The 24,065-nt window shown below is 44.0% G+C and overlaps 1 protein-coding gene across 2 annotated transcripts in view; it reads right to left on the bottom strand.

The window, feature by feature from the left end:
* The window catches only part of PIK3C3 (phosphatidylinositol 3-kinase catalytic subunit type 3), a 682,135-nt gene that overhangs the window by 134,804 nt on the left and 523,266 nt on the right, over positions 1-24,065 (bottom strand). For both annotated transcript variants that reach the window (XM_086960327.1, XM_086960326.1), the window contains one exon: positions 14,231-14,399. In XM_086960327.1, coding sequence (XP_086816453.1) covers positions 14,231-14,399 — 169 coding nt within the window. The remainder of the gene's footprint in view (positions 1-14,230; positions 14,400-24,065) is intronic.

Genomic DNA, 24,065 nt, shown 5'->3' with positions numbered 1-24,065 from the left:
TCCTCGGCTCCACTCCCTCGACGTGGGTTGACTCCTTGTGGCCGACCGCACTGGGAGCAGCACCAACACCAACCGACTACGCACGCAACCTAGGGTTCATCCTCGACTCAACACTCTCCATGACGAAGCAAGTCAACGCCGTCTCGTCCTCCTGCTTCAACACCCTCCGCATGCTCCGCAAGATCTACAGGTGGATCTCCACGGAAACAAGAAGAACGGTCACCCAGGCCCTCGTCAACAGCAGGCTAGACTACGGTAACGCCCTCTACGCTGGATCCTCAACCAAACTCCTGAAACAACTACAACGCATACAGAATGCCTCAGCACGCTTGATTATCGACATCCCTCGCCGTAGCCACATCACACCGCACCCAAAAGACCTGCACCGTCAACAGGAGGATCACCTTCAAGCTCCTCACCCACGCACACAAAGCACTCCCCAACACAGGGCCGACATACCTCAACAGACGACTCACCTTCTACACCCCGAACCGCTAGCTCCGCTCCGCCGACCTGGTCCTCGCCACCGGTGGCAGATTGTTCTCCCAACTTGCTGCAAAAACCTGGAACACCCTCCCCACCCTCCTACGGCAGACCCAGGACCTACTTATTTTCAGGAGGCTACTCAAGACCTGGCTATTCGAGCAGTAGCAGCAACCCTCCCCCCAGCGCCTTGATACCCTCATGGGCGAGTAGTGCACTAAACAAATGGTATGATTGATTAATTGATTGAGCACAAGAGGACATATAGCATAACACTAGGAGCACTCAAGCCTTCCTTAATCCAGCTAACACAGATCAAGAAGATAAATAACACAATATAGTGTTGTGCAGGGAAGAATCGTGCTCTCTAGGTATAAACACCCATCAGCTCACCTGCATCTGCAATAGTAACTGGATGGAGCTGCACTGCTCTCAGGTGAAGTGTAGAGAGGATATCTACGAATTGTGCTGCACCTATGAAGTACTTGTGCTGGCTGAGCGATTCACAAAGAGAAGGGCAGCAGCAGGCCAAGCTGGCGGAGATTCAGAAGGACCTTCAAGCATGTTCCCAGCCAATAGGAAATGGTATTGCAAAAAATTGGGTTATTAGGAGAAAGGGATGGAAGCCCTACTCAAATAATGAACAGAATCTTGTCAGGGTCAACAGAGTCGGGGTGAACCACAATAGCCACTAAATTAACATGTGCTTAACCCTCTAGTAGTAGCTTCGCACAACACAATCAGGCTAAACTTAGAAGCAATGTGTAAAGTATTTATGCAGCACACAAATAGTAATAAAGTGACACACAACACATGGCAAGAAAAATCCCACACTAATTTTGAAAAAATAGAATACATTTTAGTAAATAAAGTGACACCAAAAGGACAAAACTCCAATCAGCAGAACCAGGGATATACGTTTTTTTTAATGTTAGGTGAAAATAGTGCCAAGAAGCATCAAACACCACTCGTAGTTGTCTGGTCGTGCTGGACCAGATAAAAGTCATGAGTTCAGGCCACCCATGATAAAGTGCGAGTCATAAACCAGGAGCAGGTTAGTCCTGTGAAGAATTACTTTTTCAAAGTCCATGCGAAGAGTTCCATTCGTGCTGGCTGAGGAGGAGGCTAGAGGTGCGAGGAGCAGGTCGAGCTGTGGTGCAAAAGAGCTATTCATCGCTGGCGCTTTGCATTGGTTGATCGCCATTGACGGGAAGTGCAGGTTGTATGTTGCCATTTGTCATGGGTGGCTGCTGTCAGCATGAAGAGCAGCTGAAGCTTCACGTTGGCAGTCGTTGCTAGAGGTCAATTCTCGTTGTGCAAAAGATTAATTCGCAGTCGCATGGAGCCGAAAACTTCAGTAACTTCACCTTCTCTTCAGGAGAAGTTCTAACTGATGCCAGCCAAGGGTCCAGACCTGAGAGACTTCTCTTGGGGATCAAAACTCACTCCAGCAGAGGCCAGCAACAAAGCTCAGGCAGATCCTGTTGGTGGTGAACAGGTGGGCAGTTGCAGGGAGGCCTCTGGAAGCTTGTTTCGCCCTGTAGCTCATACAGGTCAGTCAACTGACCCTTGGTACCCTGGGTACAAGGTAAGGTCAATCCTTCTTCAGCCAGCAGGTAATCCTTCTCCAGTCAGCAGGGCAGTCTCTCTTCCTAGCACAGCAGGGTAGTCCCTCTGAATCTTCCACAGGTCCAGGAGTGTTCTGATGAGAGGTTCTGAAGGTTTCACTTTTGTACCTGGTGCCAGGCTTTGTGTGGAGGAATTCCCGTACCTACGCCAAAACAAGTTCTGGTCCGTTCTTGCTCTTCCCCTGGTCCTGGTTCCAGACTGTTTAGGCAGACAAATGTAGGACAGGCCTGGTGTCAGGTTCCTTTGTGTGTGCTGCAGGCAGGTACCTTTTGAATATATAATCAGGGCAGGGCACTGCTTCTCCCCAGCCATCCTGTCAGGAAGACCCTCTACCCTAAGACCCTACGCCTTTTTTGTCTCATTGTATAGAAGCAATACACGGCCCCCAACAGCAGAGAAATTCAAAGTCATGAGACCCAGGACATTGGCAGAAAGGCACAGTTGGTTTAGGCAGAAAAAAATGCCATCTTTCTGAAAGCATTTTCAGAATAGTAACTTAAGATCTGACTTTACTAGTAAAGGTGATTTCATATTGCAATTTATTTGAGTGTAAACAGCATATCTCTATCTGCTTCCAAACTCAAGTTAGCACTCATTAAGTGTCATAAGTGTTAGTCTATGGGAGTGATAGTCATTCTAGCAGTGAAAACTGTGTTAGGAGGTTTTTACTGACAGGACATGTAAAGCTTAAACACACATGCCCTGCGTTTTAAATACAATGCACCCTGCACTATGTGCATTTAGGATCTACCTTAGGTGTGGCTTATAAGTATTAACAAAACAAGCATTTGCAATGCAATAGGTCTCGCATTATTGAAAGTTTGAGCTATTGTGATTGCAAATAATAATGCAACGGCAATAGTTAAAACTTTCTTTAATGCGAGGCGGAGTGGGGGACCCCACTGGTGACTCTGGAGGCAATGAAGGTGGTAACCTCGGAGGTGGTGAAGCCTGTGAAGGAGATGGAAAAGGAGGAAGAATTGGAATACAAGGGAGAAGGATGGTGGGCCTATCCTTGTGTTTTAGGATTAGGAGCTGGAGATGGCTCCAATGGCAGCTGTTTTTTATTTCTGAGACAAATCTCCAGCCCGGATCCAGGACCAGCGTCAGTTCTAAAGCTGTTCGGAGCGGACTGTAACCCGAAAATGGTGAAGCCTCTAAGTCTGTGTGGTGGTGGGAAGCCTGGATGCCTGACCCGTTTGTTGGCGGTGCAATGTCTCTGTCTGAGCTCTTCTCCAAGGCTGGGCATGGGTGTCGACCATACTCCTGACCCCTTTGTTCAAGGCCCAGAGATCGTCAAGGTGATGAGACTTCTTGTTCCGCTTCCTACTGGTCACAGTCGGGGAAAACACCGCCTCTAGGCAGGCTCGGTGGTGTCTGAATCAGTGGAACGCCAGAGGGTCCAGAGTCCGCACCTTATTCAACGTCGAGCTGGGTCTCTACTCTGAAGAGGTCATTGGTGTGGTCGCAGGCTTACAACCCCATCTTCTGGTTGGCCAACCTTTATTATCAGATAACAGGTGGTCTTTTTCGGGCACATGATGAGGAGGACGTGGCACATAGTATCGTCTTAGTCAGTTGTAGAGGCAGAGATAGGACACCTACTGGTGATCAGACCACTGATATCTGCAGTGGTTCTATGGGACAGCATTAGAATGGAGTCAGTTCTATCACCCTGAGTGCTATATCTGTTGAGAAGCAGTCTAAGATGCAGGCACATGGCCCTGTAGAGGGCCTCAGGCCCTCATGTCAGGAGTCAAGGTTTAAGTCCGTCTCCAGAGGCTGTTGCTGAGGAGAACACAGATAGGCATTTTTTAAAATTCTTCTCCCTTGCGCTGTCCGTCCAACACCAGCACTGCATCACCACTTAAATGCCACAGCAGCCGCCACTGAACGTCTGACCCCGGTTTACAAGATGTGAGTCAACAACGTGTCTATGACAGTTATTGCACATGATGGCTAAGGTGGGCTAGAAGATGCTAGTTTCTAAACTAGACAATTATCTGTGTAACAATTGTGTTATTTTAAAAATGTGGCACTTAAGAGTTCTTCACTTCAGTAACGTCAGCTCTAGTGGCATCACTTCCTTGGATTATTAAGTGATATAACATATGAACTCCCTTTATGAGAAGGCATCGATGTCAAACAGTTTCTGATGTCACTTCCGCCCAACTGAAATTTTGTTGAATAGATGCCCATTGTACGTTTTACATAAAGTTAGCATTCAATTAAAATAATGGCACACAAGCTTATTTCTTAAAGTATTATACACTGAAATCTTTTAACGATTGACTAAAGAATTCAAACTAAAAATTAAATATTTTAGACAAAAAAATTAATTGTGTGTATGGTCGTCCAAGATACCTCCGCCCCTCTCGCAGCTGTCTTATAGAAGGAAGAGAAATATGTGGCCCTGCGACACACGAGGATGTAGCGCTGACACGGAGGACGGCAGGAGTGCGCAAGGCTTTTGATAAATTAGGCTGGGGACGGAAAACAAAACTAACAAATAATGTGCTAAGCGGAGAAGGAATCCGGGGGAGCAAACAGAAAGCCAATTACGGATGACAGAGAGAGCCGTGTTTGAGCTGCTAACAAACCGCCTGAATAGGGTTGTTCTGTAAATAAGTGATGTCTCCGAGCCCTGCTGCTCACTGGTGTGACATGCACACCCTGCCAGTGATGATGTCGCTGGAGCTTCCCAGTAACCACCCCCCAGGTTCCCCTCCCCCTGAGAAATATCTGCGAGATACAATTACTGCCTCTATAATTTGTGCTTGTCATGCCCTTCCTCTGCAGTCACAGAGAGCCCTGGATGGCGCATTGTGGTTGAGGAGAGAACTGCAAAGGAAACTGTTGCCAGATAAATACAGCTTAAAGAACCAGTGGTGCGCGCGAACCACAGAGGAGCAGGGCCGGGAATGGAAGCTAGTGATGCGCGCGCACCACGGAGGAGCAGGGGGAGGGAGCGCTGCAGCATAGCGAGGCGAACGCGCGCTGCTGCGCGTGCTAGCCATTGTCGGGAATGGGCTTTACAAACAGGACATGCGCCCGCTTTGCCCAATCACGTGCCTTTTTTTTATTAAAAAAACATGCAAAAGCTAATGCCTGACGGATAAAGCCTGATCACACGCACGAGCGTGTGGTCAGCTTTCAAACCCCCATGCAAAAGGGCTCTTGCTGCGCGAACCCTAAAAAGGATGGTTTAGCCCTGGCAAAAGGAATATATATTTGCCAGTTTGAAACAGTAGTGTGGTTTTGCTGTTTAACGTCAAAACCACACTACAGGCTGCAGTGGCCGGCCTAAGCCATGTTTTAACCCTTTCGATGCTCATGACGAGCTCAGCTCGTCATGATGCACAGTTGAGCTGTGCTGATGACGAGCTGAGCTCGTCATCAATAATGAATATCAAGGATCTCCAAAACAGGAGGGGGAAACACCTAGCAGCCAAGGTGTTAAAAGGCTACTTTAGTGAGTTGCACAATTAGTGCTGCAGTACACTAGTAGCAAATTAATTTACAGGCTCTGAGTACATGTACTATCATTTAATAGGGACTTAAAAGAAAATTAAATGTACCAATCAGGTATAGTCCAGTTTTACCATGTTTAACAGAGAGCACAAGCCCTTTTCTACTGCTTAGCTGGGGGAAGAAAGCCAACAAAACTGACTTCAGTAAAAGGAAGTCATAAGAAAACAAAAAACTGGGGTGGCCCTGCAGAAAGGGCCAGGTCCAACAGGCAAATCCTGGAAAAACTGTAGTAGTAGGGTCAAAGCACGTTTGGCGAAAAGGAAAGGTCAAGAAACACAGAGAAGGTCTACATCTTATATTTCAAAACCCTAGCAGCTGGGAAGCAACTCTCTGAAAATCAATGTATCCTATACAGTTTGAAAATTCAACCAATCAGGTCGGTGCAGCTTCTCTCTTCTAGATGGAGATGGGATTACCCTTGTTTGTCCTTAGCTGGGCGCCATATACCCTCCATAATGGAATGGCCATTGTTACAAATATAAAGGTCAGCCGAGGGTATCTCTTAACAGATCGTTTACTACTGGCACACAATTTCAGATATTTGCAATCAATATTGCAAAATCTAGGCCAATAATTATAGAAATATTTTAAATCATATAAAAATAAACACAAAAGGATACCACATGTCCCGAGACGCGGCACCCAATTTATAGGAGAGACTAGCAGACATGACCCTTGAGTGAAGCTACAGCACACCTCGAATTTAAAGCTAATGCCACTAGACACGGGCTACTGTACAGAATGGGGCAAAGGGATTACGACCTCGTGTTAAGAACATGGGGAGAACATAAGAGGGTCTGTTAAACCTCAGGAACATTGATGAGATTCGCAAGACCAAAAGGATCTTTAGTTTTGTGGGGTCCGATCTTTAGTCTGGCGGAGTCCCTCTGAATCCAGAGCCCCAAATTCAGCTAACAAAAGCAAAAAGATTGGGGGACGTTGAAGGAGCAAATTGGGAAATGTTGTGGTGGTGCACAGGTGGTCCGCAACTTTTGTCCTTACTGTTTGCCTTTAAACTCCAAGCCTGGAGACAATGAGCTGTTTAGTCTGGATGCAGCATACGCTTTTGCTCTTTTAGTTATATCATCCTGTGCATGTATGCAATGAAATATATTTAAGAAGTCTTAGAGCATCTCCTCGAGTCTAGTACAGGTTTATGAGCAGAACATCCTTTGTTTGTCTTTTTGTTCTGGAGCAGTCTATGAAGGGCTGAAATGAAGGAAAACACATTAAAGCCAAAAAGTGCAGTGGAACCCAAATTGTGGTCTTGGGAGGACACTACATGGCCACGCTTGTGCTTTTGTCACTAAATGCTTTTTTATTGGTCTCTGAGAATAGTTCCTCTTCAAATCCGACCGAATCAGAGCTCAACTTAAAACCCTTCTGATTTCATCTGTGGCATTAAAAATAGGAGAATCTGACATCACTGGTTCATCTGACACCTTTACAAAGCCTGGCTGTATTTCCCAGATGACACCCGAGCGATAGACTACCGAGGAATCTGTGAGAACATTAGAAGAACGCTCACTAATGGAAGAGTGAAGTTGCTTCTGTGCGGGAAACTTTGGAGAAGGAAGCAGACATTCCATGATAATTTCCGTATCATGCACTGATCATAAAATGACGGTACGGTAGAGCTTGAAATGGAACTCTAAAAGTGTAGGCATTCACTATCCCACAGTACCTGCCTGCTACAAACAAGTGGGGGCACTCTCATAATGAAAGTATTGCATCCCTGCTAAGAATTGCAGGTACTCTCCATTTCAAATTAAACAAGTGCAGGTACTAGGTACACGTCAATCCCTGCCCATTTAAAGCACTGGTGAGTCTAGCTGAGCTGGAGTTCGATTGTGCCTCAGTGCAATTTTTGAAGTTCGGTAAAGGGGACTAAAGCGCATTCGCGGAAAAAAAGTGGTTTAGTTGAGATTACGGACTTGATGGTGGTAACTTTCGGCTTGGTGATGGTCAGTTGTGGCTAGATTTAAATTGAAATATAAAAGTGCAGGTTACTTATTTTTTTAGTGTAGCTGTTCGCGCTTGAGAAGTGCCGGTACTCTTTTATTAAACGTCGTGCAGCTGTGCTGATAAGTGCAGGTACTCTCCCTTTTTAAGTAAGGAAGTGCAGGTAACTCAGTACCGGAGAGCACCCGCCCATTTAAAGCCTATCGACTGAGGTTGTGCCCAATGACGTCAGAGGGGCCATGGCGCACTCCTGCGCTAGCGGTTCCACCGGCTTGATTAAAATGCTGTCAAACTCCAATCTAGCCCATTGGATGCTTCAAAAGATAAAGATTATGCGGTTGAAGAGTATCCATTAACAAATATAAATGGCGCGCGTGACTCGGGTAATTTATGTGACGCAGCGATTCATCACGGTGAATCCAGAGAGTCAGCCACTCAGGCCGACTGCTAAAACCGGGAAATAAATAATATGTGGACAGTTATGACAAATATCTACAGAATCCTATTGAAATGGAATGACTTTCTTCGGGCCATGAAGCATATTGTGACTGATACTTAACACGCAGCCGACGCAGGTTAATCCCCTCGTGATTATTCTGGCGCGCAATGGCGGCCGCGCTGGCGGGCCATTCATAACGCGCCTTTCTGTTACTTCTCTTTCCTGGGAATTACTGCTAATCCGTGATTAATGACAGCCCATGAATCCGCGTTTGTTTCTCTTCCTTTCAATAAGACAAAGGATCTATTCAAATGTCTGCAGATCCGGCTTTGTTTTCGTTGATGAAGCAGTGTCTCTCTCTCCTTGTCTTTCCACAACTCCACTCCCGTCGGGTGCTGTGCTCCGCGCTGTGCCTTCTGTGCCTGGAATTAGGGACCCTAGGCTGGTACATGGCAAACAGAGGCAGCACGTGAGACGCACTGAAAGTGCTGCCAAATGGGCGATGCAAAAAGAAAAACAGAAGGATTTCACGTCAGTGTCATCTTAAGGCTTTTGGGGCCCTGGACAAGCCCTATTTTGGGGCCTGTTGATCGTAACAGCAGGCCCCACCTATTTCCTGCTAATTGAAGTTGCACGATGGCAAAAAAACTTTCAGAAACAGGGTTCATTTAAAACCGTTGAATATATATCTCCAGGGCTCCAGAAATCTGGGCGGGTTCACCTTCCTGGGCGTCAGAACGCTGTTTCCCTTAATTTTTTCTCAACAAAGGTAAAATTCCTTTCTTTATATATTTTTTTGTGTAATTAAACAGATTCATAAACAAAGCGACAAACACAGGTGCGGCTTCGTGACTACAGTTGCTCTTAGTGTTTCCTATGAACCCTGTTTGGACTTTGTTACGCGCATGTACAGCAATTTCAGTTGTTAATGGAATGCATCTGCCATCATACAGCCTTGAGGCCTGTGATGTCACTAGCCCAACAAAGCCATAGCCAGGAGTGCTGAGCTGCATCCCCTGAAGATGGAATGGTGAAGTTTGTCCCGGGCGCTTCGGTTTGACGCCCTACAGCACCAGGGCTTTATGTCAATCAAGAACTGCAGTCTCAGCTACCCCTCCCTCCCTTTCACAACTCGTCACTGTGTGAGGAAGGGTCACAAAGCCTTCCTGGCCCCACCCCTCCCTATGTGGAATTGTGAAAGAGTGGGGTGTGAGGGTGCAGGCAGAAGCTGAGCTTTATAGCGTGCATAGTGTGCCAGCGTAGGTTTCTGTTACTCCAGGCTGCCAGGCAGGCTCCAGGGCCGAGCTTCCCACTCTGATTTGAGGGCCCTGCTAAAAAAGTATTAAAAAAAAGGTAATAAAAGCATTTTATCTTTGCCTAACAGCTGACGATGCGAGTCTTCAGGGGAGCGGGGCGGGCCAGGCAATCTTGTTGGAGAGGCATGGCAGGTGGAGTGGTGAGCACTTTTAAGTGTGCAAGAATGCTTACGTTTCTCCAACCAGACTGTTGTGCACAGCCAGGTTGGAAAAACACCCAAGGCTACAATGCACTGTCTGAGCGGCAAGCAAAGCTGCTCAGACCAATCCCAGCGCTTCTCACCTGCAGGGAAAAAACACCCCAGGGTAAAATGCACTGACTGAGCGGCAAACGAACCGCTCAGACCAATCCCAGCGCTTCTCTCATGCTGGAAATATTATTAGCTGGGATTTTGTGTCTAGGAATCTGCGCAGTCAGAGTCCAGGATTAGAGGAGAGAACAGAAGGCGGCGGTGCATTCTTTAAAATCTCGGTGACATAAATTGCTTATACGATAGAAAGTAAGGAAACCCAAATAAGATTGTTAGAAGATAGTCCTGATGAAACGTGTTTAGCCAAAAAACAAACAATACTCTATGTGTATCTCTCTTAAACAGAAATCCGCACTACAAAGAAGAGAGAAACCTCTGATAAATAAATAGAACGAAACAAGATAAACGAACTTAATAGACAGATGGTAAGAATTAATATGGTATAAGCCTGAAAAAGTAGTATAAACAATAGAAAGTAGAAAGTGAATCTCAACACGTGTACATGTAATTTTCTTTAGACTGAAGATACTAAACAACGAGCCACGCACTATAGTGAGACAGTGCCATTGATGATTGGGGGTGATCAACTATCTATGACATTCACCTGCTGAGTACATAAATGTACCAAAACTACAAACTAAGGTTGGTAGGGGAACAAGTATGGGCATATGCAGAAGTAGTATTTATGTTGATTTTTTGTATGGCCAACAACTAAAATGGAATGGAGGGCCTATGTAACAATGATGAGATACCGAACATAAAATGTAATATACAATGAACGAATATAGATGTGCAACTCGCATTTACTGATGACTTTTATTGTATTCAATAGATGATGCCCCTAGATACAAAGGCAACAAACTCAGTGTTACATAAAGTGACTGTATCTTTAGGCCATAGTTAATGAGTCATAGCCAGGGGTTTAAGTTAACAAACCAGGCATACAATTCGTATGATGTTATGAAACGCTAAGCGTATCTTGTTTTACAAAAATATAATCATGTACTGATGGATATCTTTCTAAATACACAGAAGGATACCTGTAACAGGAATTTGATGACCCCGCTTAAATCTGTCCTGAGGAAGGTGTGACCATATCTACGGCATTTACAGCGAAACGCGTCGACGCACTGTGAAATAGAGAAGTCAAGCCAAGCCTAGGGGGTACCATATACACTTCAAATCAGGAATTCTGGTGGCAATATATTAATTTTTTTTATAGGCTATTGGATCCAAGCAATCTGTAGAAAGATCATTCTTGATATTGAATACAGGGGGTTTATGTTGTTGTTCTCTTTTTGTATTATTGAAAATGAATTTTGTTACAATTTGTGCCTATTCGATTAGGGTGAATGTGTTTTTTTTCTACATTTTGTATTAATTCTGTATTGTCTATAAAGGTTTTCCGTATATATTTTATTGAAAAATATTTTGTTGAAATGTATGAGATGTTTTTAATTTGACTGTTTTCAGAATATTTGATTCTTCTGAAATGTTAACATACAGGTGACCAGATTATGTTTTAATAAAAGAGTGTAAACGTTACATTTCAGTTTTTGGCCTGTTTTTAAACGGTTCATGTATGGATGAGGGGTCATTACAGTAAGAGCATATTAAAAATAGTTGTCCAAAAGTTAGTCCAGGGATACTCCTTTGACTTATATTGTCGTCTAGCACCCTGTTCCCTGGAACACGTGGGGTCTTCTCTCTTACCTTGACATAGATCTTACACCTGATCCCACTCTGGCACTTCTAGGGTACTCTAAGAAGCTACATAGTGCTACTCGGCGATTGGTGGACATGGGGCTGCTCATAGTCAGAAGAATAGTAGCTTGTTCTTGGAGGAGAGGCCACGTACCTACACCTAAGCGCTGGGCACATGATATGTTGTATTGCTGTACACAGTCGGAGAACTACAGCGAGTTGCTGCCTCCCACCAGTCATCCTAAAAACTTTTGGGGATTATACCAGACATACCTAAATAGTAAAGAAGATGCTCACGCCACAGTAGAGGACTAGGGACATTAGATTGCCACCGGGAGGAAAGGGATGGTGTGTCGGTGTGTTAGGTAGGGATGAATATCACACTATGAGTTATGGAGGGGTATTGTACGAGGGGTGAGGTGCAACTCATCTGCGAACAGATCAGTAGACGTTTTCGAGATCGCCGCCTGCCCTGCTATGGGTTGTTGGCTAATTGGCGGTGTACAAACCTAAGAGGGGGATGTCACATTGTTGTCCTGACAGGCTTTGCAACCAAAGACAGATGGGTGGGAAGGGGGGTTTGTTTGATGGTAATGTTTTATGTATTACTAACTCAATAAAAAATATTTAAAAAAAAAAAATATATATATATATATATATTATCAGGTTCAGGTGGGTCATCTCTACCCATTCAGGCAAGCCTACTGCTTGTTACTGGGAGCACATTCACACCTCACTCAGACATATTCAAAGGCTAAATACTGGCTGGCATACATTGGAGAAAAATATTTTGCTTCCGGGTACATCAGTCAAGGCAACAGTAACTTTTAAAAAACCACATTTCCAAAACATTTATTACAAATTCGACTTCACCAGTTAATTGAGCTTATAATAAATATTTTAAAAGTCCAAAATTTAAATTCAAAGCGGTTTCCTAGCTGGAGATAACATTATTTAAACTATCGCAAAGCTTTCCTGTGAAAGAGAAAACCCGGCTACAGTGAAAATAGCTTTAAGAGCTTTTTTAACTGTAAGGGCATGTTTAACAAATTTTTCATGTCCTATTTTTAAATACGATGCCCCTGCCTTATGGGCAACAAAGTCTACTTAGGGTTGAATTTTTAATATTTAAAAGGAAGGTGTGGGATTGTCAATAAGGGTTATTCTGACAGGTCCAACTTGCAGTTTTAAAACTGCCAAGTCAAGCTACCACGGTACGTCCGGAGACAGGTTTCACAGTGTGATGTCTGTGGGTATCACGAGTGCTGAATTCCACCAGTAGCATTTAATTTACATGCTCTGGGTACACTTAGTAGCATATACAAGGGACTTCTGAGTAAAGTAAATGTGCCAATCAGGAGCATAACAATTGTACCATGTTGAAAGGAGGAACACAAGCACTTTACCACTGATTTGTAGGGGTAAACTTCACTGAGTGAAACTAGGGTTCAGAAAAAAAGTAAAAACACATCTAGGCTGACCCCGTAGAAAAAGCAGATTTCCAGCAGAGGCTGTGTTTGTAATTAGAAATAGGAAAACTGGGCTGATATTTGCTGCCCTAGTTAAGAGAAAATATGAAATACACCCTCACCCTTTAAAAAAAGAAGGCGGCTGAGGCCAAACAACTCCCAGTCCCTAAGCATAGCTGAGAGAGACCATCAAGCCCAACTTACAGTTTTTGGGTCATTGACACTGAATAATGCTGAGGCCACTGAGAATCCTTAGTGCATGGGCCATTGATGATGATAACTGCATTGGTCCCACTGATGCCTCATTAAAGCCTGGAGACATTAAGGATACTAATTCCAAAGGATATTGATGTTTATTACTGCAGGGGGGGGGGCACAATATTATTGTTCTGTACTGCCTGTGTCATTTATACTCACTACTGCCTGGGAACATTGAGTCCCATTACTCTGGGAGGCTGCTGATGATTATTGGGACAAAGCTACAACCATTACTGCTTATTAATGCCCCAAAACACTGAGGGTTCTAACTTCCGGGGTGCACTGATTCTTATTAGTGGCTGAGCCTTTCTGGTTCATTAGTGGCTGGGACTTTCTGGTCCATTACAACATGGATCTAAAATTAATGCTTGTAACTAAATTGGGTCACTAATGCTCATTAGGGCACCTATGTGTGAGGCTATTAATGTTCATTACTGCTGCCGCATTGGTGATTATTATTGCCCAAGACAATATGAAATATCACTCTTGGGTGCACTGACATACATGCCTAGAAAAAAACATGCAACTTAAGACCTATTCCTTTTAGAAGGTATTTGTCCTCGACACACCGAAGCAAGGAGATTGTGTTTTTAAATAGAAACTTTAGGTAAAGTTTAGTTAAGGCTAACAAGGGGCGAACAGTGACTACAACACAAACCTTTGAAGGTTGGTACATTGACCAGTTAAGGCAGTAGTTTAAACTTAACTTCCTCCTTTGCTATCTACTGTTTACACGCCACACATTGGTTTACATGCACAATGCCACACTCCATCACTAATAGTATCAGTAATAATGAAATCACTACGCTTTACAAATGGATGCAGCCACAGCTTGAGCAGGATACAATGTTGAACACTTGCAATACTACACCCAACCTACAATCATAAATTGCTACAAGAGTGCATCATAATGTAGAATGGCACGTCATCAGCCTTCTATCTACACATTGTCATTCTTTCACCAAATAACACTACATACCTAAACCAAAAATAATAATGCAATTAATAATTTAATATATGCCCCACGCCACCAACAGGATTGCATTAATCAAGTCTCAGACTCAGCAGCAAATTCACTCAGTCGTCATATGCTGTATACATTATCTGTTTATGTGTCAGTACAAAATATGTCTTTACGATAGCTCACATTGGACAGATAACAAACATCTGAAGCAAACGTTTCCGTACCTGCGTAGATGCAGAAAGGCTGTGTAACACTGCTTCCGGAAGGCCTGGTATTGCTCACTCTGATGGCCTCCCATTCCTTCAACCATTTCTTTGTTTAATTTCATTGGGGGTGGCAAAGGTTTGGGGTCCCGCCCCAGAATGTATCCAAAATCAATGTGAAATAGCTTGCCTGTGGATTATCAAGGCACATTAATAGACTTGAGAACAAAAACACCCAACTGGTTTTCCAAACAGAACAAGATTTTTAAATGTAATATACGATTGAGAAAAGATATAGAATACAACATATTGGTATATCATACATCAATACAGTTAAAAGCATAATATTGAGCTATTCAAGAGCTGAACTTTAAGATATACACTGGAATTTGAGTATATCTGATGTACCTAGTATAAGGAACTTATATCTTATTTTAAAAAAACGAGTACTTAGAGAGAAGGAAAAGAGAAAAAACATGAAGGCGAAATAGGGAGAAGAATCAGATGAAAGGGAAAAAAAGAGTTGAAAAGGAGAAGATCAGCGCTGGAAAGTGAGACATTTGGAACTGATACCTTCTCGAGCCTAATATCGCCTGGTCATGTTGGACAATCCATAAAGTGGCTAAAGAAAGACATTCATGGTAGTTTGGTTTTCTGAAGATATGGATCAATTGATTTATTGGATGTGTACAATGAGTGTGCTTTGTGAAGTGTATTGTTATTTGCATTTCTAACAAAGCAAAGCCAGGCCCACCAAGAGAGAAACGAGATATTGGTTGAACTTTTCCATTCTGCAAGTATTGATTTTATTTACATTGCTATTAGCAGAGCTATCACAAGAATGTCGGGGAAGCTGAGTTGTGGGTCATGACTATCAGCAAAAATGCTTAGGAGGGTGGTTTAGAGACCTTTTTATGTTGATTTATGGATAAGGGATTGAATTTGGAGCCAAAGTGGAAAGACATATTCACAGTTGAATAACATGTGGCACAAATCGCCGGTGTCTGAGTTGAGGTTCTAAAAGAGATTGGAGTCACGTTGGCCCAGCTTATAGAGTCTATCAGGTGTTCAATAAGCATTATTGTTAGAAATGGGGGTCTCTAGTTGGCAATGGTTTGTACCTTTGTCCAAATAAGGACCCTTGCTTCTAGTCAGGGAAAGGGGGATACACTCCTAAAATATCCCCTGCTTCACCCCCTTGGTAGCTTGGCACGAGCAGACAGGCTTATCTCAGAGGCAGTGTGTAAAGCATTTGTGAACACATACAGCAATACATTGAAAACACTACATTTGAACACCAGACCAGTTTAGAAAAATAAGTAATCTTTATCTAGACTTAACACAAGACCAAATGACAAAAATCCACAATACAATATCAAGAATATGACTTCAAATGGTAGATGGTAAATGCGACACTTTGAGAGTAAAGTACTTTGGATGCGTCACGCAATGCAAACAAAAAGGGTCGCAGGGAAGGTGATGCATCTTTCCTTACACCCAGGGGAGTGGATGCGTTGGTTCCTTACCGCAGTGCAGGGGGTGTGATGCGTCGCTTCCTTACTGTGTGGGGAGTTGATGCGTCTGTTTCTTACTGCGTCCTGGTACGATGCGTCAAGATGGCGCCTCGATGCAATGCGACAATCCGGTGCAATGCGACAAGATGGCATCTTTTGATGCAATGCGATACGACAACTTAGATACAATGCGTGCATGCCCGACGGCCGTGCGGCAAACTCGGTGATCTCTTGAGCCGCGACAGACCCTGCAACACGCTTCTCCTTTGATGCGACAGCAACCTCTGCGGCGGCGACGCGCTTCCCCGGCGATGCGACGGCAAACAGCTGCGGTGGCATGCTTCTTCTGCGATGCGACTGCAACAGCTGCGGCGGCGACATGCTTCGTCCTTGTTGCATCACACTTCCAGCTCCCAGTGGCATGCAGTCTCTAGAGGTCTCAAAGACAGCAGCAGGCACCTCTCTGCAGGTAGAATTCCCAGCAAGGAAATTCAGGGGGAGCTGGTGGTGAAGTCTTTGTGTCCCTGAGACTTCAATACAGGAGGCAAACTCAGCTTCAAGCCCTTTGAGATCTTCCTCAAGATGATAAAGTACACACAAAGTTCCTCTTTTCCTTTCCTTGACAATAAGTCACCACTGCAGGCCAACCCCAAACAGCACAGGGGCAGTCTCCTCCTTCAGCTTTCTTAGTTTCTTTCCTTGGCAAAGGTTTGTCTTAATTCCCAGAAGTGATCCACAGTTCTGGGGTCTGGGCACCAATATTTATATTACAAAATCCTTTGTTCTCTGAAGGCAGAGTGTGTCTGTACCTAGTCAAAACCAGTTCTGTCCTCCTTGGTGCAGTTACCTGGCTGGAGTTGGAGACATCATTGTTGAAAGCAAACCTGGCCCAGGTAGCTGAAAGGAAATCTCCTCCCATACTCTCTATTCAATGTAGGCTCAGGCAAGTGAAAGGAAATCTCAACCCCCTACTCCCTATTCATCCCAGGTCCCATTCAGCCCAGCCCTGATTCATCAGACAGCAGGAGCCAAAGCACTCTCTAGTCCCCTGTCACTCACAAACCAGACATACAATACACAAACCTAGCAGAGGCATACTGAATGGTTAGGCAAGCAAATACCTACTTTCTAAAAGTGGTATTTTCAAACACAATGTAAAAACCACCCTCACTAAAAGATGTATTTTAACATTCGGAGTTCAGGCATACTAAACTCTTTTTTCTACCTAGTTCCCTGGGTCAGTAAGGATTATAAGATGTTCTAATCAAACTGCCATTCTTGCTTATGGGAACAGGTAGCCTTGCAATAGTGAAAAACAAAATTGGCTGTAATTCACTATCAGGACTTGCCATGCACATCAGGGAATATCCTACCTTTTGCATACAATGCACCCTGCCTACATGGATACCTTGGGCCTACCTTAGGGGTGACCAACATGTAGCAAATGGAAGGTCTAGGGACTGGCAAGTGTGTGCACTTGCCAAGCCGACATGGCAGTCCCAGACTGCACATAGGGCTCTGCAATGGCAGGCCTGAGACACATTTTACAAGCTGCTTCTGTGGGTGGCACAATCGGTGCTGCAAGCCCACCAGTAGCATTTGATTTACAGGCCATGGGCACACATGGAGCCCTTTACTAGGGTCTGACAAGTAAATCAAATAATCCAATCATGGAGTCACTAATCTATTACCACAATTTACAATAGGGAGCACTTGCACTTTGGCACTGAATAGCAGTGGCAAAGTGCCCAAAGCATCTAGACCAGCAAAAACATAGGAGGCAACAGCGAAAAATGGAAGGGAAACCCACGCCAATGGTGCCAGGTCTAACAATTATGTAATGTCTTAAGCCTTGATTGGACGAGTTACGGTGTGATTTTTCCTTTAAATGGCAGGAACTATGTTACTGACTGTGCATGTGTGGATAAGGGTTGTTATTTCTATTTGTTCCAAAAAGATTGTTCTATTGTTAATCTGTGGTATGGATGGAGTTAATTTGTTGGAAATCTTCGAGACATTGTGTCATCCCCTGTGTAAATTTCATCTGGAACTCAGGAAGGCCAAGGCTATGGGGTGTACCTATTATTTTGTACCGCTACTTTCAGTTTTAGAAATGTATAATAATCCAGGTTAAGGATGGTATGTTTAGATTGTTGCTCAGAAAATTCTTTTGGATTGCCATATCTGCCTAAATATGCTTGTAGATTATTGGCTCCGAGGGCCCAATCCTCCTAGAAAAGTGACAGACCCTCAGTCCTTGCTAATTTGCTACACCAAAGTGAGGCTTAGTAAGATCTAGTCAGATGAGCGTTCATTTATCAAGCGAGTAAAATGTCTCGTCATTATAGAGGATTATATTATCTGAGTGATAGATCTTTAGTTGCTTAACATGGTTAATTGCTAGCGACGCAAAAAGCAGTATTTGGGAAAGCAACCCAGCTTCTACTGAAAGCCATAATGGTTTAATTTGTGTGCAATCTACTAGCCGCCAAGACTCCTGGCACGTCATGAAGGCTGTTTGGTATCTTGAAAAACCTGGTAGTTCGACCCTCTTTAAATGTTGCTTTATTTGAGTTTATTTTGTGAAATTTGTGTTTTTTTTGTTATTTCGCCATAAATTCTGAGAGTTGTTGTTCAATTAATTGTTTTTTGGTTGGAATAATATCGGGAGCATGCGGATGGTAAAAGGTATAAGTGCTGTTATTATCATTTTGATAAATTCTATTTTCCCCACCAAGATATGAATTTTGGTGATTGATGTGATAGTATATTTTTGGTTTTTATAACAGTTTTAGATTCATTGATCATTCTCGTTTTACTTTAGTCTTTACCAAACCAAATTCCTAAGTATATTTTTGGTTTTTATAACAGTTTTAGATTCATTGATCATTCTCGTTTTATTTTAGTCTTTACCAAACCAAATTCCTAAGTATTTCAGAGCGTTGTTTTGCCATTTTAGGGTAATCATTTTGTGACTATGGGTGAGCGATGAATATTTACTGAGAAAACCTCAATCTCGTTCCTGTTGTGTTTGACATTAAAGTATCCTACTTATTTGCTCAATGTCGACCTGAATGATTGAATTCAACCAGATAATAAAAGTGTGTATACTGTTCAGCAAAATGGCATGTGACATTTGAATAGTGTTTAGAACTTTCAAAACGAAGTATAAACAATGCGACATAGTTTTCCTTACAAGAAAATGCTACATTTATTCCTGTCGAACCCAGAAAGCATTGAAAGGAAAGGCTTACTGTCATGAAGACAGAGCAAAGAAGAGCAACTTAACATGACCAACCAAGAAGACAGATCAACTCTCTTTTCTCTCTCTCAACCCCTGGGATGAGGACAGGAAAAAAGGGAGCAGATTAGGAGGTCGTGGCAGGCTAAAGGCACAAGAGGTAAAGGAGGCCCAAGGAAAGAAGGGGAGAATAGCCAACTAGGAGGGAGGAGGTGGTAGAACACAGAAGGTGCTAAAGTAGTGGATTTCTGGCATCACTATGGGTACTTCAACCTAAATGCACACTGCACATGTGGATGAGGGCTGCATTGCATTTAGAAAGGTCATAGATTGCACTTTTATCTGGTGTTAGGCTTATTAACGCCCTCCAAACTCCGACAATCCGTCAGGCTCATCAGCCAATATTAACTCAGAGATGCTAAACTCTGATAAGTAATTCAATTCCCCTCGTCAGTCTCTTGACTATTCCACCACACCAACTGACAAAGCACTCCTCTTCACAAGCTATCCTACATGCCACTCTCCCAGATTAACTGGGAATCCCCTCATGTTGTGAATTCAACTTTCTCTCACCCCAGTATTCTTTGCCCTTAGGCCTCCTGTATTCTATATTTTGGCCAGATAGCAAAGTATTTCTTTTTGGCTGGATTCACACTACATTAATCCAATTACATACATATGCTCAGCAAGGAAGTGAGGGAGGTTGGGAAACTATAGAGATAGTGAAGGGTGCAAATGTACCTGATCGCCCTCGCCTAAGTCCTCTTGCGCCTCTGCCTGAATCTGGTCATGGATCTATTCAAGATGGGGGTGATGCCATAAGGCTCAATCGACTTGGATCAATATTTAACAAGTGTTGGACTTGGCCCTTTTCCCACGGTCATCCCAGAACTTTTGGCCTTCCTCCAGTATTGTTTCTGACCTGTTTTTGTTGGTTTTATGACTCTGGGCACTTTACCACTGCTGATCAGTGCTACAATACATATGCTCTCTTTGTAAATTGATGTTATGGATTAGTGAATCCATGATTGGCATATTTGAATTACTTGTCATAACCTAGAATAGTGCACTGTTTGTGCCCAGGGCCTGTAAATCAAATGCTGCTAGTGGGCTGCAGCACTGAATGTGCCACCCACAGAAGCAGCCTGTAAAATGTAACTCTGGCCTTCCATTGCAGAGCCTGTGTGCAGTCTAGGAATACCATATCGACTTGGCAAGTGCACACACTTGCCAGTCCCTAAACCTTTCCTTCTCTACATGTTAGCCACCCCTACGGTAGGCCCAAGGTACCCCTCTGGGCAGGGTGAAATGTATGTAAAATGTATGATATGCCCTGATGTGTGTGGTATGTCCTGAAAGTGAACTACTGCCAATTTTGTTTTTCACTATTGCAAGGCTGCCAGTCATAGGACAGAATGGGGAGTTTGTTTATAACACATTATAAACATAACTGGCCCAAGGAACAAGGTAAAAAAATAAAGTTTAGTATGCTTGAACTCAGAATGTTTAAGTGTATCTTTTAGTGAGGGTGACTTTTTCAGTCTTTGTTTGAAAATACCACTTTTAGAAAGTGGGTATTTTCTTGCCTAACCATCCAGTGTCTCTGCTAGGTTTTTGTATTGCATGACTGGCTTTTGAATGACAGGGGCTAGAGAGGGAATGTGGCTCCAGAAGTCTGAAGAGTCAGGGTTTGGCTGAATGGACCTGGACTGCATTTAGAGTAGGGAATGGAGATTTCCTTTTCACCTGAATAGGCCTGGTTTGCCTTTAACAATATTGTCTCCACCTCTTGCCAGGAAGCTGCATCAGTGGGGACAGAACTGGTTTGGGCCAGGTACATACACTCTCTGCTATTAGAGAACAAAGGATTTTGGTGCCTACTAAGAGGGGCCCAGACCCCAGACTTTTAGATCACTTCTGGGAGTCAAGAGAAACCTTTGCCAAAGAGAAGAACCAGCGGAAGTTGAGGAGGAATACTGCCCCTGTTCTGTTTGCTGTCTGGGGTTGGCCTGCAGTGGCTGCTTGCTGCCAAGGAAAGGAGAAAATAACTTTGATGTTTGCTTAGTCATCTCGATGAAGATCTCCAAGGGCTTGAAACTGAGCTTGCCTCCTGTTCTAAAGCCTCATGGATACAAAGACTTCATCCCTTCTGTCTCTGTGCAACTGGAACTGCTGTTTCAGCTGCTACAGAAGGAAATTGCAACACTGAAGCCGTAACCTGCACCGAAGCCATGGGCACAGCTCGTGAGGAGCACAACACACTGCCCAGACTTGCACCGTAGGCCGGACGCCAACTGATGCCGGGCCGCATTGACTCTGAAATCGCCAACGAGGCCACTGCCTGCATCGGAGCCGAAGACACCGCTAGTGACCTCCACGACACACTGTCCCAACTCGCACTGCAGTCCCTACTTCAACAATGCCAGTGCTTCATCAACGCGGAGCCGATCCTGGACATGGGTGATTCACGAATCCATCGACATCGTACCGTCGTAAGGAACCGCCACCTCGCTGACAGTCGTGACGTCGCCTCTCCAACACAGTAAGGAACCGATGTCTCACCTACCCTGTGCTGCAGTAAGGAACAGAGCCATCACCCCCCCTGGGGTTGTAAGGAATCGACGCCGCAGGCGCCAACAAAGCATCACCTCCCCGACGCCATGCACCGGCTTTGTTTAATCAATTTCAAGGTACTGTTCTTTGTGGGTCTGCTTGACTCCAGGCCCGACGCCGCGCACCTCGCGGTCTGCGCTGTACTTTGGGATTTTCATCTGTCACAACGTCATTATTACTCCAGATGGAGTTATGTGTTGCTATAAGCTTTATTTGAGTGAATAACCCATTTTTAAGGCTATCTTGATAACTGTATTGTGGATTTTTGCCATTTGGTCTTGCTTTGGTTTAGATAAAGATTACTTATTTTTCTAAACTGGTGTGGTGTCCATTTGTATTGTTATTACTGTATGTGTTCACAAATGCTTTACACACTGCCTCTGAGATAAGCCTGTCTGCACGTGCCAAGCTACCAAGGGGGTGAGCAGGGGTTATTTTAGGATAGTCTCCCTTAATCTGACTAGAAGCAAGGGGCCCTATTTGGACAAAGGTATCTACCTCTGCCAACTAGAGACCCCCATGTCCAACAATGTAAACAGAACTCCCCCAACCAAAATAAATTAAAAGTATTAATGCTGAATCAGCACCAGAAAAATTTTAATCAAGTGCCTGGATGTGCATTATTTTCACATATATATATTTTTTTACAATAATTTAAGTAGTTACAAGCAATCTAGCTATTTTTGTTATTTAAACAGGGAAATTTAACAATATATTTACATTACGCAAAAATGATTGGTTACAAACAAACATAACCACATACAAAACGACACTCATAAGTCAACATATCATATGAATAAACATATCACTTGAATAAACATATCACATGAAAGTGGGTGATGTTGAGCGCAGGGTCTCACTGAAGGACTCTCCAACACTGGCTTGAAGTTTACTGGTCATGGCAACCCAACTTTTAGGTCTCCAAAACGTGACAGCAGTTGCTTATGTAGATCTGTTTCAGAACATCTCAAATGAGTCCTGACATGCTCAAGGGCATTTCTATTGTAGGAAAGTGCCTCTTTTTGACATGGTCACCCCCACTTTTTGCCTGATAAATGATTTAGACTGAAAGTGCACTGGGTTGCTGCTAACCAGGTCCCCAGTGCCAGAGCTCTTTCTCAAAATTGAACAATTGTTCCACCAACTGGCAAAACCTTTAGCACCCCCTGTAAATCCCTAGTAAATGGTACCTTTTTATCCAGGGCCTGAGGTGCTAAAGAGCAATTCTAAGGGATTCAGCACAAATTGCGCCACCCTAAGGGACCCCTCGACAAGCACATACAATGCCATTGTTTCTGCATGTCTTGGTGCAGACAAAAGCTAAAACTCAACAAGTCTCCAACCAATGCAAGTAATATTTGTAAGTCACCCCTATAGCAGGCTTAACAGTCCTAGGGCAGGGTGTTGAATATTACAAGTGAGAGAATACCTGCATGAGCAGATGTGCCCCTGTGCTGGTCAGTCCTATTACTGCTAGTACAAATGACCAGGGAAGCCATTTTAAAACATGTGCTGGACACTGGTGAAAACGAGTTCCCCAGCTGCATGATGGATGGATTCATTGAAACTAGGGATATTCGGTATTAAACATCTCGTATTGGTAAACACACACTTATGCTTGTGCTGGATTTATGAATACATGCACTCAATAGCCTCTTTAAAGCTGTCCCCTGAAAACCTACCAGCCTCTGGTGTCCTTGCTGACTGATTTCTGCCAGCCTCCCACCCGAGACGCTGTTCTGACCTCCTAGGGTGATAGCCTTAGTTCTCAGGAGACCCAGAACAAAAGCCTGTATGAGAAGAGGGTTTAACACCCACTCCCACAGGATGACCTGCTAAATAGCCTTCTTGGGCTGGTGAGCTTCATTGAAGCTGCCACCTTTGGAATGCAAATCTGGCTACTCTCACAGGAAAGGCTGTCCAGAGACCCCTTGGCCCCTGGATAGGTGAGAAAATTATGCAGTCAGGTTGGGGTGCCACCTCCAGCCTAGTACCACCTCCAAGGTGGGCTACTATGAGGTGGACACAACTTTTCAGATGCAGCCAACTCATACTTAGGGGTTCTGGGATAAGGCTATGCCCACTTCCCACAGGAGGTGTTCAGCTAGGGGGCTTAGTGACCCCAGGGTTCAGTAGCCCATTGGCTACAACCCTACACTCCCCTAACAGATCCAGATGACTTAAGAAGAGAGAAGACACCAAAGAGCCGCAAAAGCCGACAAGAAAGAAGAAGCAGCTGAACTGGTACCAACCCTGTCAGCCCGTCTGCATTCCTCATTGGAAATGGCGCCAACGTCAACAAATACTGCAGCGGTGACTACTGACACTTGGGGGGACTGCCTGCCTTCGTAAAAGGCTCAACACCTTCCATGAATAGTGGACCTGTTCTAAAGAATCTCAAAAAGAGATGAGGCCTCTGGAAACGTCAAAACCCAGTGTATGGCCTTACAGGCTGTGCAACTGAATTTGAACTCAATCCTAACGTGCA

The sequence above is a fragment of the Lissotriton vulgaris genome, chromosome 3_1 (genome assembly GCF_964263255.1).
Source record: "Lissotriton vulgaris chromosome 3_1, aLisVul1.2, whole genome shotgun sequence".
Taxonomy (NCBI): domain Eukaryota; kingdom Metazoa; phylum Chordata; class Amphibia; order Caudata; family Salamandridae; genus Lissotriton; species Lissotriton vulgaris.
Note: the sequence above shows the minus strand (reverse complement) of the source record. Positions and strands in the feature narration are given on the sequence as shown.